General features: G+C 39.3%; 1 protein-coding gene across 1 annotated transcript in view; it reads left to right on the top strand.

Moving 5' to 3' along the window:
* Nucleotides 1-14,212, top strand: part of MSH3 (mutS homolog 3) — a 145,916-nt gene that overhangs the window by 25,703 nt on the left and 106,001 nt on the right. The window contains exon 9 of the mRNA XM_075180088.1: nt 10,492-10,595. Within this exon, the coding sequence (XP_075036189.1) occupies nt 10,492-10,595 (104 nt within the window). The remainder of the gene's footprint in view (nt 1-10,491; nt 10,596-14,212) is intronic.

Raw genomic sequence — 14,212 nt, 5'->3', positions numbered from 1 at the left:
TCTAATTTCTTTTTTGCATGTTTTATTACATTCCTTGTACCTATGGAAGGACTCCTCTGACCCTTCAGACTTAAACAATTTAAATGCACGCTTCTTCCTTTGCATTCCTTTCCTTACTTTTTATTTAGCCACATTGGTTTAGACTTAATTCTTTTACATTTATTTCCCATAGGAATGAACTTATACGTGTATGTTTCCAACAACATTTTAAAGACAGCCCATTTTTCTTCCGTATTTTTTCCTTCAAAGGCTTTGTCCCAGTCTATGCTCTTTATAGACTCCTTTAGCATATTAAAATTTGCCTTTCTAAAGTTTAAAGTCCTAGTTGATCCCTTATACCGTTGCTTCTGGAAACTAATTTCAAATGAGACCATATTATGATGATTCCTTTGTCATACTGATGCAGTAAGATTGTGGTGTTCATCATGCCTTAATATTTTCATATATCCAAATTGTTTCTCACACTTAGCTATTATATATATTAAAGTAAGTGAATATTGGAGCTGCCATTACTTTAAGAATTCTAAAGATACTTTAAGATACTTTTCCATTTTGTGCTTGAAAATTCATTGATTTATTTGCTCAGGCGTATTGCTTTATATTATGTAACTATATGGAGCAAATACAGAAGTAAACATACAATTCTATGCAATGGTTTGGCCACCCGTCGTGAAACTTAATGTTTCACTAAATCTCTAGATGAAAAGAAGTTAACGCAATCTCTGCAGGTTAATTCACTTTTAAACAAATATTTTGCACATGTCAGTGCACAGTTACTATTTATTTGTCGTGTTAAACAAATTGAAACTTTCTTTACTTGCAGAAATCAGAGATATCCTTAGGTCTTGCATTCACTGCATATATACTTCATCTTAAATGCCTTCTCACCTCAAACTCTATCTTTCTCTTTCATCCAATCTGGGGGACACTGCTGCCATTGGTTGAATGAGAGGAGCCTGGTTGGCTCTTGTAGTTAACTTGTTAATTGTAACATGCTGAGAGACCCCTCCCCTCTGCAACCCCCTGTAGCTCCTCAGTGCAGTTTAAGTGCTCAAGGAGATGGGCTTACTGTTCTTAGCTGAAAGCTTTTCATTATTTTTTACTTTTATTTATAAGATAGATAACCTGTAGGTTAGAAAGACTCACAGCATGAGCTGTGCAACGGCTGTCACTGACAGCTTCTAGTTTCAGTGCTGACAGGCGTCTTAGAAGCCCCGGTCACACTACAATCTATTTCTGTTGCCTGGCGTTGTTCTGGGGAGCATAAAGTGCCGGAAAATTCAGCATGATGGGGCAGCCATCTTATTGGAAGCTACCAAGTTTCCCGCCCTCAGAAAGGGGGTGTGGGGGGATTTGGGCAGAAACTAAGGCTAACAGAATAAAAGCAGGCGAACACATCTATGGGCTTAGAGATTGAAGCACTTTAGATGGTTACAGATTAAAAGCTGCATGTTTTTTATTAACAAAATGATACCCTGAGTGGGACGATAGGTGAGAGGGGAGAAGTTGGCAAATAGAGCTTCCCTCTCTTCACACAACTATATGGAATCTCCCATTGGCGCCAAGGAACTTGCTCGGGAAAGACTGAGGGACCTTCACAACTGCACCAGACTTGTTGCTGATGGACCCCTTTCCTGCCTTTTAGTTTTAGCCTAGGAAGGCCAAGTACCATTATTTTCTTACACTATACTTACAGCTTAATTGTCTACGGGACATCATCATCATCATCATCATTTATTTATATAGCGCCAACAAATTCCGTAGCGTTTTACAATTGAGGTATATTGTGTATTACACTGTAAATGGTGAAGTATACATATATTTATATGGAATTCTACTCACTAACATACATTGGGTTAGACGCCCAGTCCACCACTCTATATACAATCTATGTATATTTGTATAACATAGCATTACATAATTCTGAGATACTACTGTTCTCTTTGTCTGAGAATAGTTAGTAGTATTAGTCTTCATTCTGTTTTTTGTGTGACTGCATACTATTCTGCTTTTTACTATACTGCTAAGGGGAAAGCACCTAGAGTAAAATATTTTACTTGCAAATGTAAAGTAAAATTACCAAGTGGAGAACAGAACCCAGGGCGCTCTGTGTAGACAGCGAGGCAGGAATCCATGCTGCGCAGAGCCAGGTTAGGGCTTCACCATTAGTGGAGGAACCGGTGTGGGCAATGTCTCTGGCACAGTAGTTGGCTACCCTTGTGCAGCTTCTAGGCAGACCAGCAGATATTTCAGTGCTGACTGCAGGGTTTCCCTCTACCTCGGTAGCGGAAACACCTCCAGCAGCGATTCAGCAACCAGAGGTAAACGAGTGCAGATTTAGGACCTGCTGGTCCTTCATCTTCTCTTATTATCCAAGCTACCTCCTCCTTGTGGAACCTGCATGGTCCACATCCTTAGTAAAAGGATTTGACAGATTAAACTGGTTCCTGGACTCACCAAGACCACCCCTTTCTAGAAACAAGCGACACAAAGCTAGTCATCCTCTTATCTCGGTCTCTGATTCAGAGAGATCGTCTGATACGTCCAGTAGTTTCCCCTCTTCCTCAGATTCCCCACAGGTCTCGGACCTGGATGACTCTCACAGAAACCAGGGCATTGAAGACCTTGCCTGGCAGTCAGGCGAACCTTAGATCTCCTGGACAAAGACGAGCCCAGAACAGGTGACCAGGGTCTTTTTCAAAAAATTAAGAGTCCACGTCCTGCCCCCCCCAGAGCAAAATTGAAGGAGATTGCAGAATCAGCCTGGACACAACCTGAATTGATGGACATCTATGGTTTGATTTCTTTGCATGTGTGATCGCAAGAGTTGTTGCTGACATTTGGTGTAAATTTCATAACAATAGCCACATTAAGTATATATTTACTGAGAAAAAATGTTAATATGTTCAATACTTATTTCATCCGCTGTAATGATTTGTAGAAATGATAACCAGATGCATGCTTAAAAATACGTTAACTTGCTGCTTTTTACAATGCTATGTGGGATTGTTGCTTTAAAATCATGTACCACTATTTGAGAACAGCAGGACCAAAACCTACGGTCAGAAAGAATATTGGATAAGTTTTCTAGTAGACTTCTCTAAGCCAGTTTAATAGGTTGTCATACTCTTATTATCCTTGGCTTATACTTCGGTCTCCTAACCTTTTACTCTGGGAACCAAATTAAATCTGTAAATTAGAATTTTATATACCATTGTTCAGTTTTTCATTAATAATGAACTTTGTTCTAATTAGTTTGCTGATGTAATTAAGTTCAAGCTCGTACAACACATATACATGGCAAGCTATGTTTTGGGTCCAGACTCAAATAATGTGGGCTTGAAGAGAATTTCATTTTCTATAGCAGTGGTTCCCAAACTTTTGCAGTTCGCGGCACCCTTAGTCTCCCAATTTTTTCAAGGCACCCCTCCAAAATAATTATTGAGCAGTCCTGTTTTAGAAGTAGTTGGGTCAAAAAATTGTGATAAGTATTTAGATCAGGACAGAAATACTTATTTAGTTGTATGCAAAAATGCCCCCTCTGCCCTCAGGCACTCTCACACGCTGCCCCCTCCTCTGCCCTCTCTCACACGCTGTCCCCTCCTCTGCCCTCTCTCACGCTGTGTCCCCCTCCACTGCCCTCTCTCACGCTGTGTCCCCCTCCACTGCCCTCTCTCACGCTGTGTCCCCCTCCACTGCCCTCTCTCACGCTGTGTCCCCCTCCACTGCTCTCTGTCCCCCTCCTCTGCCCCGCTGTCGCGATCCCTTTCACCCTGCCCCGCGCCAGCCAAAAAAAAAAGAACACAGAAACTTACCAATCCGTCGGGCGCCGGGACCCAGCAGCCTCCTATCTCCCGCAGCTTGTTACTGACGTCGATATTCAGTGACAGCTGCGGGAAAGAGGAGGCTGTTTGGGTCCCAGTGCCCGACGGATTGGTAAGTTTCTGTGTTCTTTTTTTTTTTTTTATGGCTGGCCCGTGGCACCCCAGTGACAGCGCCGCGGCGCACACTTTGGGAACCGCCGTTCTATAGGTACTTTTTATGTGCAAACTATTTTTAGAAATATTATTAAATGTGCAACAAAATTGTTTGTTCAGACTTAAAGGAGCCGATTCAATTCTGCTGAGAATAACGCGGTGTTAGCCGTTTTACCGTTAATATGGTAAAACTGCGCATAATTACACTTAATACGGTAATTTCAACGGTGGATTTTTACTCGCGGCTCGGTGAGCTGTGGGATTAAATCCAGGTTAAAATTACCGTATTAACAATAATACTGTTAATGTCGCGCTATTCGCGGCAGAATTGAAGCGGTCCTTTAGAACAAGTAAAGCCACTATTTGACTTATTACCTTTTCAAGTTTGTGTATAAACTGAATATTATCCTCGAATTATTTATTTATTTATTCAAAATAATTGAAGTGTTTATACTTAACTAATTATGTCCACCATGCTCTCTGTCTCCCTTCTGCAGCAGGTTGCCATGTTAGGATGAAATTGTTTCTGTAATACCGCATATAGAACTGGTGTATCCATACACAGTGGCAGAGCCATTGATGTCATATCAACTCAAATGACCACAGTCGCGACTTGTTTGCGATCCTGTTAAAACACTTTCATAATGATGTGAGATTATGTTACAGCAAAATTTGGCTTCCTCCATTGTTGGAAAGAAGAGTGCTCCATAGGCTGTCTCGTCTCACACTCTCTATGATGGTCCTCTAGTGGCAACTTGTGCTTCTGCCACTATCCTTAACTCATTTACAGATCACACTTTTCAAAAATTAGACTGTCCGAGCAAAGCACTTTTGATATCACACAATTTTCTTGATCTCAATACAGTAGAGAACCTGCCACATTCACAAGGATCATGGTGGCTATCCCCCGCCAGCTAAAGCTGGGATTATAGATTCATATCCCATACCCATTAGTCACTTTTACATGTATGAATAGATGTCTCTTGCACATGTAAATGTTATCAGTAGCTATGTAATCTAAGTCAACTTGTAATTTAGGTTTAGTGGTCCTTTGCATAGTCTGTATGTAGCTAATCTAGTATGTTAATTTATCTGTAATACCATTTAGAATATTACTCTATACTAGACAATAAAAATAGTGAACTGAAGTAGTAGTAGACATTTTCCATATGTATTGAGTTTAGTATATGACAAACATATTTTCACATCATGTTTGAGAATAATGTTTATGATAAATAAAAACTTATTCTACCTCATCCACAAGATAAACTTACTGTCCTGTACAGGGTTTCTAGGCTGTTGTATGATTTCTGAGGTTATTTCACCAAGGTCACGGATTGTGTTTTGTTTTGTTGAAAAAAAAATTTATATTTTTTTTATTTTGTATTGCCGTCACCTGAAAGGTTAAACACATAAGAAACATGGTTCAATCTTCAATCATGTTTCCTTCTGTACAAAAAGAATATAAAAATCTCAAGTAATGTTATGCACAAAACAGTGAGGCATTAAATTCAGATTTCTAATTTTTGTGGTAATTAAGGTATGGCAGTGTGACTGAATCACTTAGAAATAACTTATGGTATAAATTTATTTAAAGGAAATAGAGCAGGATGCATATTTCTATAATTCCCAATGCACTTATTTTTGATAATTGTGTATATTTTGATATTGGAATACTTTATTTCTGAGAACAGGGGAGAAAATCCATTTTTTTTTCTGTTTTAACCTTGATAGAGGAAATGCATTATTTCTGATGTATATGTCTGATGCAATAAGCCTTTGTTTGGAAAGTGTTTTGTAGATCTTGTTTTAAGGAAATGCCTTGTTTGGGGTTTGCAGCTTTTCTTGGGGAATTTTTTTCTTTGGAGCAATAGTGTATTCTGCAACTGTTGGAAGAAAGCACCCATGCTAATCTCATGTTGATTAGACCTTTTGAGGTGAGTGTCCAATACCCCTTAAGGGAAAGGAAGGGGTAATTAGACTTGCTGTTAGATGTCTAGTGTGTCCATATTAAGATGAAGGAATTCACAGCAAGGCTTTAGGATATCACAGATGAGTGTAAATATTGTTAGCTTTGCATTGCATGTAAATCCATGTTTGGGTAAACCAACTGTATCCTAATTCTAATAATAGCCTGTAAAACTGTATAAAAAGAGATCCCTTGTAAACTGAAATGTATCATTCTGATGTTCCATCTGACCTGACCACTGATACCTTTAATCAGTGCAACTGTCCTTATCAGGACACTTGAGCGAAATATACATCACTCTTTGCTTCAAGACTCTGCTTGACAACTTCTTCAATATTGCTGTAATCCTGTGACCTACAGAATAGGCCCTAAATCTAATCCGTCCTCCGGCTGTTTCTGAGGTTTGGACCCAGCTCTCCAGTGCCACCCCTCTTCCACTACCCAGCAGCACTGGCCCGTGTGATAGGCCAGGAGGGATACATATCAACAGCACCTGATCCATCGTAAGCGGTCAGGAGTACCAACCCATGTGTACCAGCATGGGAGTACATTAGCAGCGACAACTACCCAGAAGGAATGTGGTTCTAGATGCCATAGAGGAGTCCTGTGGTGGCAGCAGGCTCCTCCTGGAGGCTGCACCGCTTCCTGTCTTCACTAGACTACAGGGGACAATATTACCAAGATGGGAGATGCAGTGTAGCGCTCCATATTAACAGTATGTCCACTCCATATCTGTGGACACATCTCTATGTCTGAGAAGGGGGATTGTTGAGCTATGTATAATTCACGCCACTGGTACAATGTCTGGCCTCATTGGTATGGAATATTCTGTGATTATTGTAATCCATAGTTCTTATGTGGTCACAGTCCTCCAACTGGAATCATGGAATCCAAGACTGGCATCAATTAGGCTGGGTACACACTATGCAAAATTTATCTCAATGCGATATCCATAACCATTTTAACGATTAAAAGAAAAAGTCCCAATCAGCATGCCGTTACATACTGATTGTTACATTTTACACTATTTACCTTCAGATCTGTGCTCTTCATCTGTCATAACCATTGGCTGAAAAGATTGTGTCTCTGCACACTCTAGAGATCTCTATGGACACAGCCTGTCATGAGGGCATACACACTGCAGAATTGGAATGACATCGTTCCATCGTTGAACAATATTTTTAGTTGGTTTAAAAATCAAATGAAACAATACGATGTGCTTTGGAACGAAAATCGTTCATCGTTGCAGTGTACACACTAATGCGATATCGAGCCAATCGGTCATTTATCGTTTGATAAGCCCAATAATTGGCTGAAACACTATGTTTAGGTAGATAGATGTTTGCTCCCAAACCTAGGTGCTATTATCTTTGGATTAATTTAGTGACCTTCACGTAATTGCTGGAATTGTTCCCCGATGACTACCCTGACCTTAATGACTTGACTTTTCCTTGCAGATTTTGTACCCCTTTTCTATATGGTTTATTTGACCTTTTCTTGGTCACTACTTGGCTATACTGGCTAGCAACAATAGCTACTTGTACAACAGCTGTAAGCTGGTATTGTCTATAAGAATGAATATTTGTTATCAGCCCGATTGTCTTTGATAAGAATACTTCTGTTCCTTATCCATGTTGTGATATTGAACATTTTTTTTTTTCTCTACAATTCCTAACTAACATTTAAGTTTGTTCAGATTTGAGACTAAAGTAAACATGAAAGAATTGTTGTACAGAATGTACTTTATGCCTCTGAGCACTTCCATTGTTTCTAGATCTCGTTAACCAAGTTTCTGGCTTTGGTGATGTACACATAGGATTTTTTCAAAGCGGCCATGTTCATCAAGAGAATTGTCTGTTTAGTAAAAACAAATCTGTTAGAAGCCTATGCAAAGGCTTTCTGACCCTGTGGTTAGCTGTGGACAGTAGTTAAAGTTGACCTGACACCCTTACATAAAACACACTTGTGTCTTTAAAACATCAAATAAGCATCTATCTGGATGATTGTGTTAAAAACAGATTGAACTAATATAATTAACGTTTTTTGTTCTCCACATAGCCCCCCCCCCCATGTCTTTACCATCCATATCCCCCTTTACTTTAAGCTGGAAAGCAAAGAACTGAAACCAACCACACATCTTGGAAATACAATATTACAAATGTTAAAGCAAAAATATTTCCTGTTTTATATTATCCTCTCTCATTCTTCCTCCATTCATTTGTGCAGCTGAGCTTAGGCTGCCTAGACTTAAAACAACACTATCAACGGTAATGCTCAGTGTAAAGTGCCATAGCAGTGAGAGTGAGTGAGAGAGAGAAGCAGTAGTAACAGACTGTTGCAGCTCCTACAATAAAAAGTGAGAATTATATACAGGTATTTTATGCACGGTGGTCTGCTTCTTTATACTGCCAGTTTAAAACATGGGACAAGATTGGCATATTTGCTATAGCAAAGGCAGTGTTATAAAAAGTGTGACAGAACATGGAATTGAATGCATTGCATGGACTTTTGGGCAGACTTGGTGGTAAGTGAGGGTGGTGTTATAAGGTGGTATGGCGTAAAGAGGGAGTACTGTACTATGAAGTCAGGACATTGAGTTGAGATTTTTTAACATCCATGAGATCTCCCTATGTTCTATACTTTATCAATGCAGTAATTGTAAACTACTCAGCGAATCCATCACTTAAAACCATACTTACCAACTCCCGGAAACAAGGGGGCGGGACGAGGCCAATCGCGTCATTTTGCCCTCCCCCCCGCGAAAAACGTAATTTGCATCGCGGGGGAGGGGCCAAAATGACACGATTGGCTCCCTCCCGCCCTCCAAAATGGCGTGATTCACCGAGAATCAAATGACGCGATTCTCGGTGAGATTGGGATGCGGGAGAAATGCCAGCTTGCCCGGGAGCCCAGGAGACTGACCCGAATTTCGGGAGTCTCCCGGACTTTCCGGGAGAGTTGGCATGTATGCTTAAAACAAAAAAACAGTGAACAGTATTCTCATGACTAAATGTAAAGGGCAAATTCAATTGTCCAGATTCCCAGCCGCGTTAAAACTACTACCGTTATTACGGTAATAGTTAGCTGGATTTCAGCTCGCAGCTCAGGGAGCTGCGAGCTGAAATCCAGCGAGAAATTTACCGTAATAAGTTTGCCTTTACAAGCCAGCGCCGCTTTAAATTTTAGCTGTAAACTTGCCGATTTCCGGCGACTTTAAAATATCAGAGTAAAATACATTTACCCCCATATTTTTGTGCTCAGTTTATAATGCAGTGCGTGCCAATACATGTAGATTTAGATGCAAATCCAGTTAAAGGAAGCAAATTTGTACCTGAATACACCTGTGCGATGCAAGGGTAACAAATGCAATTTTTTCTTGTATGCACCAAAAATTATAACTGCTTTTGTGTGTAGCACACAAATATTGGACAGCTTTATTTTAACAACAATTTCAACTCTAAATCTTTCTTCACATTTTTAATCTGCTCCCCCTGCAATGCAACTTGGTTTTGCCAAGATGCAGAATTGCTCATTTTGTTTGGATTTACTCCTAACTTTGAGGTCCTTTATTTGGAAAACCCTATTTATTGGCACAGTTCAGTGTAATAAAAAACATTAAAATGTACAGTTGACACATAAATTAAATAGATCCAATGCCACTTTACTTTCTTGATTAAAGCATAATTGTGGCTAGACCGAGTTGTATTTTAGGAGAAATATGTAAAAGTATAATCTGTGACCTAAAGTATAGTAGGCAAGACTTTTGTTGTGACCGTTTTGCTCTTTCCAAAATGTCCTGTTCCTTCTGGGCCAACATTCCTGCAACAGGAAGAATTGTTTTTACTGGGCAGTCCTTATAAGCGTTATGAGGGCGTACACTTATTTATGCACTAAGCAAACAGATAAAAGAAGTTGCCAATGAAATACACTGTGGGAACATGTTTTTTCCCCAGTTCATAGAAGACACCTTTGCCTTTATTAGTATGTAAACATGTAGAAAATCCGAATTGCTTAGGTGGTTATATGCCTCAGATGCTCCAGACAATGATTTATCAATCTGGTTTGAATTTGGGGGTTCTTATAAACACAACACTCTCATTTTGGTCAATTAACACTCTTTCATTTTTTTACTAGTACAAAGATATTTCTTGTTCTTTGCAGTTCTGACTCAATTTCAGTAATTATCCCAGTGAGCAACCAATATATTTTAGAGCTCTGTCAAAAATATACTTTTATTTACTGCACGGTTAATTATGTGTCTCCTCTGCATACATTTTGGCATATTGTATATCTCAAGCATATTCTGAAATGCTGTACATCTTGAGATGACCTAGCAGCACTGACACAAATAGGTGGTTGATCAGGTCTTGTTCTTGGAAGCATCTACCCAAAAGAATCTGGTATTTTACTGCATAACTTTAAACTTTCATTAATCTGACCATTTCACTGATCCTTCACTGGATCCAAAGTAGTATTTTTTTATTTTCCATGCAGCAGTATTTTACTAATGTAAAACATTTTTTTTACCCTCTTTTTTTGCCTTAGTTTACGTGATGATGACCGAATACGTATTGAGAGGATGGCAAAACATCATTTTGAATATGGGCAAGGCTTTCAACTTGTCAGTGAGTTTTATGGACATGAAACAGGTACACAATTTCTTAATTTAAATTGTATTCTGATATTTGTTTACTAACATTTTATACAAAGAAGAGCAGCAGGAGATCAGCTATTCTGCATTTGATGTCCATGCTCGAGTGAGCTTAGTAGCTTAATCCTTTTTCCCTTATTCTTTATTGCGTATTCCAATGTCAGCGCTTGTTACAATTCAGTCCTATATACTGTAGGTATGTGTTACTGAGCCAGTGTCCCTTTGTGACGCAGCCAGGCCTGTCTTAGACTTTTCCTACACCTCCTGGATACCTTTGTCTGTAAAGGGAAAAGACCTTCATCCATTTGTCTAAAATATGTTAATTCCCAAAAATTCCCAGTTTTTAAACTCCTCATTGTGCTTAATAACACACTGGGGTAAATTTACTAAACTGCGGGTTTGAAAAAGTGTAGATGTTGCCTATAGCAACCTACCAGATTCTAGCTATCATTTATTTAGTATATTGTACAAAATTACAGCTAGAATAGGATTGGTTGCTATAGGCAACATCTCCACTTTTTCAATCCCGCAGTTTAGTAAATATACCCTAGAGACTCCATTCTGTAGCTCTTATTTATGTTCCTGTAAATTGCATATTTATTTCAACATTTTAGATATTTATAGAGTATTGATTATTTTTATAATAATATTATTCCCAGTTTCTTTGCTCCCGTTAAGAACAGCAGGTATCTGCTGTTTTCATTTTGGCTGTTGCAGTGTTGTTGTCAGCCTGGGTGTGATCACATTAACTCCACTCACCTGCAGTTCAATCTGACACCTCCCCTGATTGGCTACTAATGCTTTAACACCAGTTTGTTTCACTGAGCCTTTGCCAGTTATATCGTTCACACACTTGCTTCTTGACTACCCCTGATCGCTATCTGGATAGAGTTTTTGCTTGTGACCCAGACTACGTATATCACTGCCTGGACCGACACCATGCCTGTTGATTGACTTAGCCTTCGTCTGCGAGACCACCTCCCAGCCGCAGGATCGTGGTGCCCGCTATCTGCTCCATCGAACATACTTGTGTCAGCGGTGTTTCATCATCCAGATTAACAGCTCGATCTAGCTCCGGCACAGTCCCTTGCACTGTGTTGCTCCCCAGCTCCATTCTCTACTCTACACTGCCAAACTGTTATACTGGGGGAGCTTGGTACTACATCCTATAGGTTGCCTAGAAGGGCAACTATAATGGTGCATGGCCTACAACACAAAACTTACCCAGAAAGACTCAAAGATCTTAATATGTATAGTTTGGAGCAGAGAAGGGAAAGGGGGGACATGATAGAAACTTTCAAATATATCAAGGGTTTGAACAAGGTACAGGAAGGAAACATTCTGCAAAGAAAGAGAAGTATTAGAATACAAGGAAATGCACTGAAACTGGAGGGAAGTAGGTTTAGAAGAAATTTGAGGAAAAACTACTTCACAGAAAGGGTAGTGAATAAGTATCCAATCAGATGTGGTAGAGGTTAATACAGTAGAGCAGTTTAAACATGCTTGTGATAGACATAAGAATATCCATATAAAGAATAAAGGATCAAATAGGGTTTAAGGTACCTTAGGTTTATACAAAAAATGGGCAGACTAGGTGGGTCAAGCGGTTCTTATCTGCTGTCAAATTCTATGTTTCTATTGCAACTCAGTATATTCTGGTCCAGGTGTTCATTCCTGTTGCCATAGAGATCTCTGCTCAGCATCCCACTGCCAAATCCTTTGTGGTGCCCACCTACCTGGGTTAAATTATCACTACTCGAGATTAAGTCCTTGGGACAACTGAGTACCGGCGAACATATCTGGTTCCATGGGAAAGGGGATTGCTAAAGGTGAAGCTCTTGTCAACAACAGGTTCTGATAACCTAACCTGTAGGGTGATTTGTGACAGCTCCTCTCACTGTTCCATCTCTGTAACATTCAGAAGCGTGTACTTCTCAGAGGAAGTGAAATTCCAGAACAAGTGGAATACTGCTATCCGTTGAACAGAAGCTTGGGAGAAATGATTGTCTTGTAAGAGTAATAAACGCTTGTCACAAATTCAATTCACACTATGGGGCATATTCAATTAGGATTCGTGGCTGCCATTACGCACGGCCACATGGGTCCCGCTACCGCAACATCGTGGATTCACCCCGGGTAGCGCACAGAAATATGCAGTGTTGCAGTACCGTAATGGCACTTTACAAGCGCAGCCACGAATCCTAATTAAATACCCCCCTATGATTATGATACCCGCCCAGGGCTCATTATCGGAAGGAATCCCATAGCTGTTCATAAGATATGTTTTTAATGTTAACCTTTTAGGTTAGGTTCACTGTCCATCATATGTACTTTCAGTATACATATGCACCAAGCACTACATTATTTTTCGATGCCAGAAGATTTTGCTGCCATCTTGTAGCCCATGCAGTGTAGTTTGTCATAGTGTAATATTAACGTTAAACACCAAACCGTTGATAAGTTTTGCTTGCAATACCATGGTTAATTCCATGATTGGTGGGGAATCATTGTGAATATATAAGGTTATGGTGAGAACCGCAGTTTACATTGGTTAACATGTTGGTGATGATAAAGTATCGGAACATTTAATTTTAAAGTAAGGAATCTGGTTTGAACCAAAGTAACTTTGTCACTTGCAGATAAAACACATGAGGCTAAATTGCGGAGAATTGCAAGTGATTGATGGTCATCACTGCTCAGATCGCAAATGCTGCATTGTTTATTTTAAAAAATACAAATATTTAAAAGCAAAGGTGAAAGAGCCCTTGTTTATTACACAGTGACCACAGGGATAGCAAGACTCCAATAGCGCGTAACTCGTGTTGTTTACAGACTTTGCCTTTACGGGTCTATGTAGATGGGCCAATAACTACCTAGTCATGCATTACCAGTTTGGGAAAATGAACTGTTCTTTCTGTGTGACTTCAGACTAGGAGGTAGATAGAGTATACTTGTATAAACCCATAAAGGGCCACCAGTAGCCCATCACTGTTCCTGGACCATCAATATACTAATATTTATCGCTTATTGCATTACTTCTGTGTATAGAAATTTAACATAAACATACCATGTTTTACAAATAGCATATGTTTTGTAGAGGTCATCTTGACAGAATTAACACCCTATGGGGGGTATTCGATTGTTGGCGAGTTTTTTTTGATCCCCACCGTGTTAAAAATAAAATAAAATAAAAAAATCTCCTGCTGGTTTTTAACGGCAATAGTGACCGTTTTGAGTTAGCGCAGCGGGAAAACTCATGTAATTCAATTGAAAAAGAGGGAACGCTGTCCCCGAGCGTTAAAAATTGTGTTCGCAAGATTTTAGGGGAGTGAAGAGGAGTTTTAACACAGTCATGTATAGCAGAAAAAAAAAGGTTTTGCATACATTTCCATACATTAGATTGCATTACACATTGATAATATCTACATTACAGTACTTTCTTTAGCATATTTTTTAATTGAACTATGTTTTACCATACAATCATCTATACAATATCAAAACACATTACTACCTTCATTTTTTTTTCATTATTTTTTTGCAAGAAAATCAACTTACACAAGTTAGGGATTAGTGATAAACATAAGTTTAACTTTTTTTTCCACATTTTTACATGAT

The sequence above is a fragment of the Mixophyes fleayi genome, chromosome 1, assembly GCF_038048845.1.
Source record: "Mixophyes fleayi isolate aMixFle1 chromosome 1, aMixFle1.hap1, whole genome shotgun sequence".
Lineage (NCBI taxonomy): Eukaryota > Metazoa > Chordata > Amphibia > Anura > Limnodynastidae > Mixophyes > Mixophyes fleayi.
The sequence above is the reverse complement of the archived record's forward strand: the minus strand, read 5'-3'. Positions and strand labels throughout refer to the sequence as shown.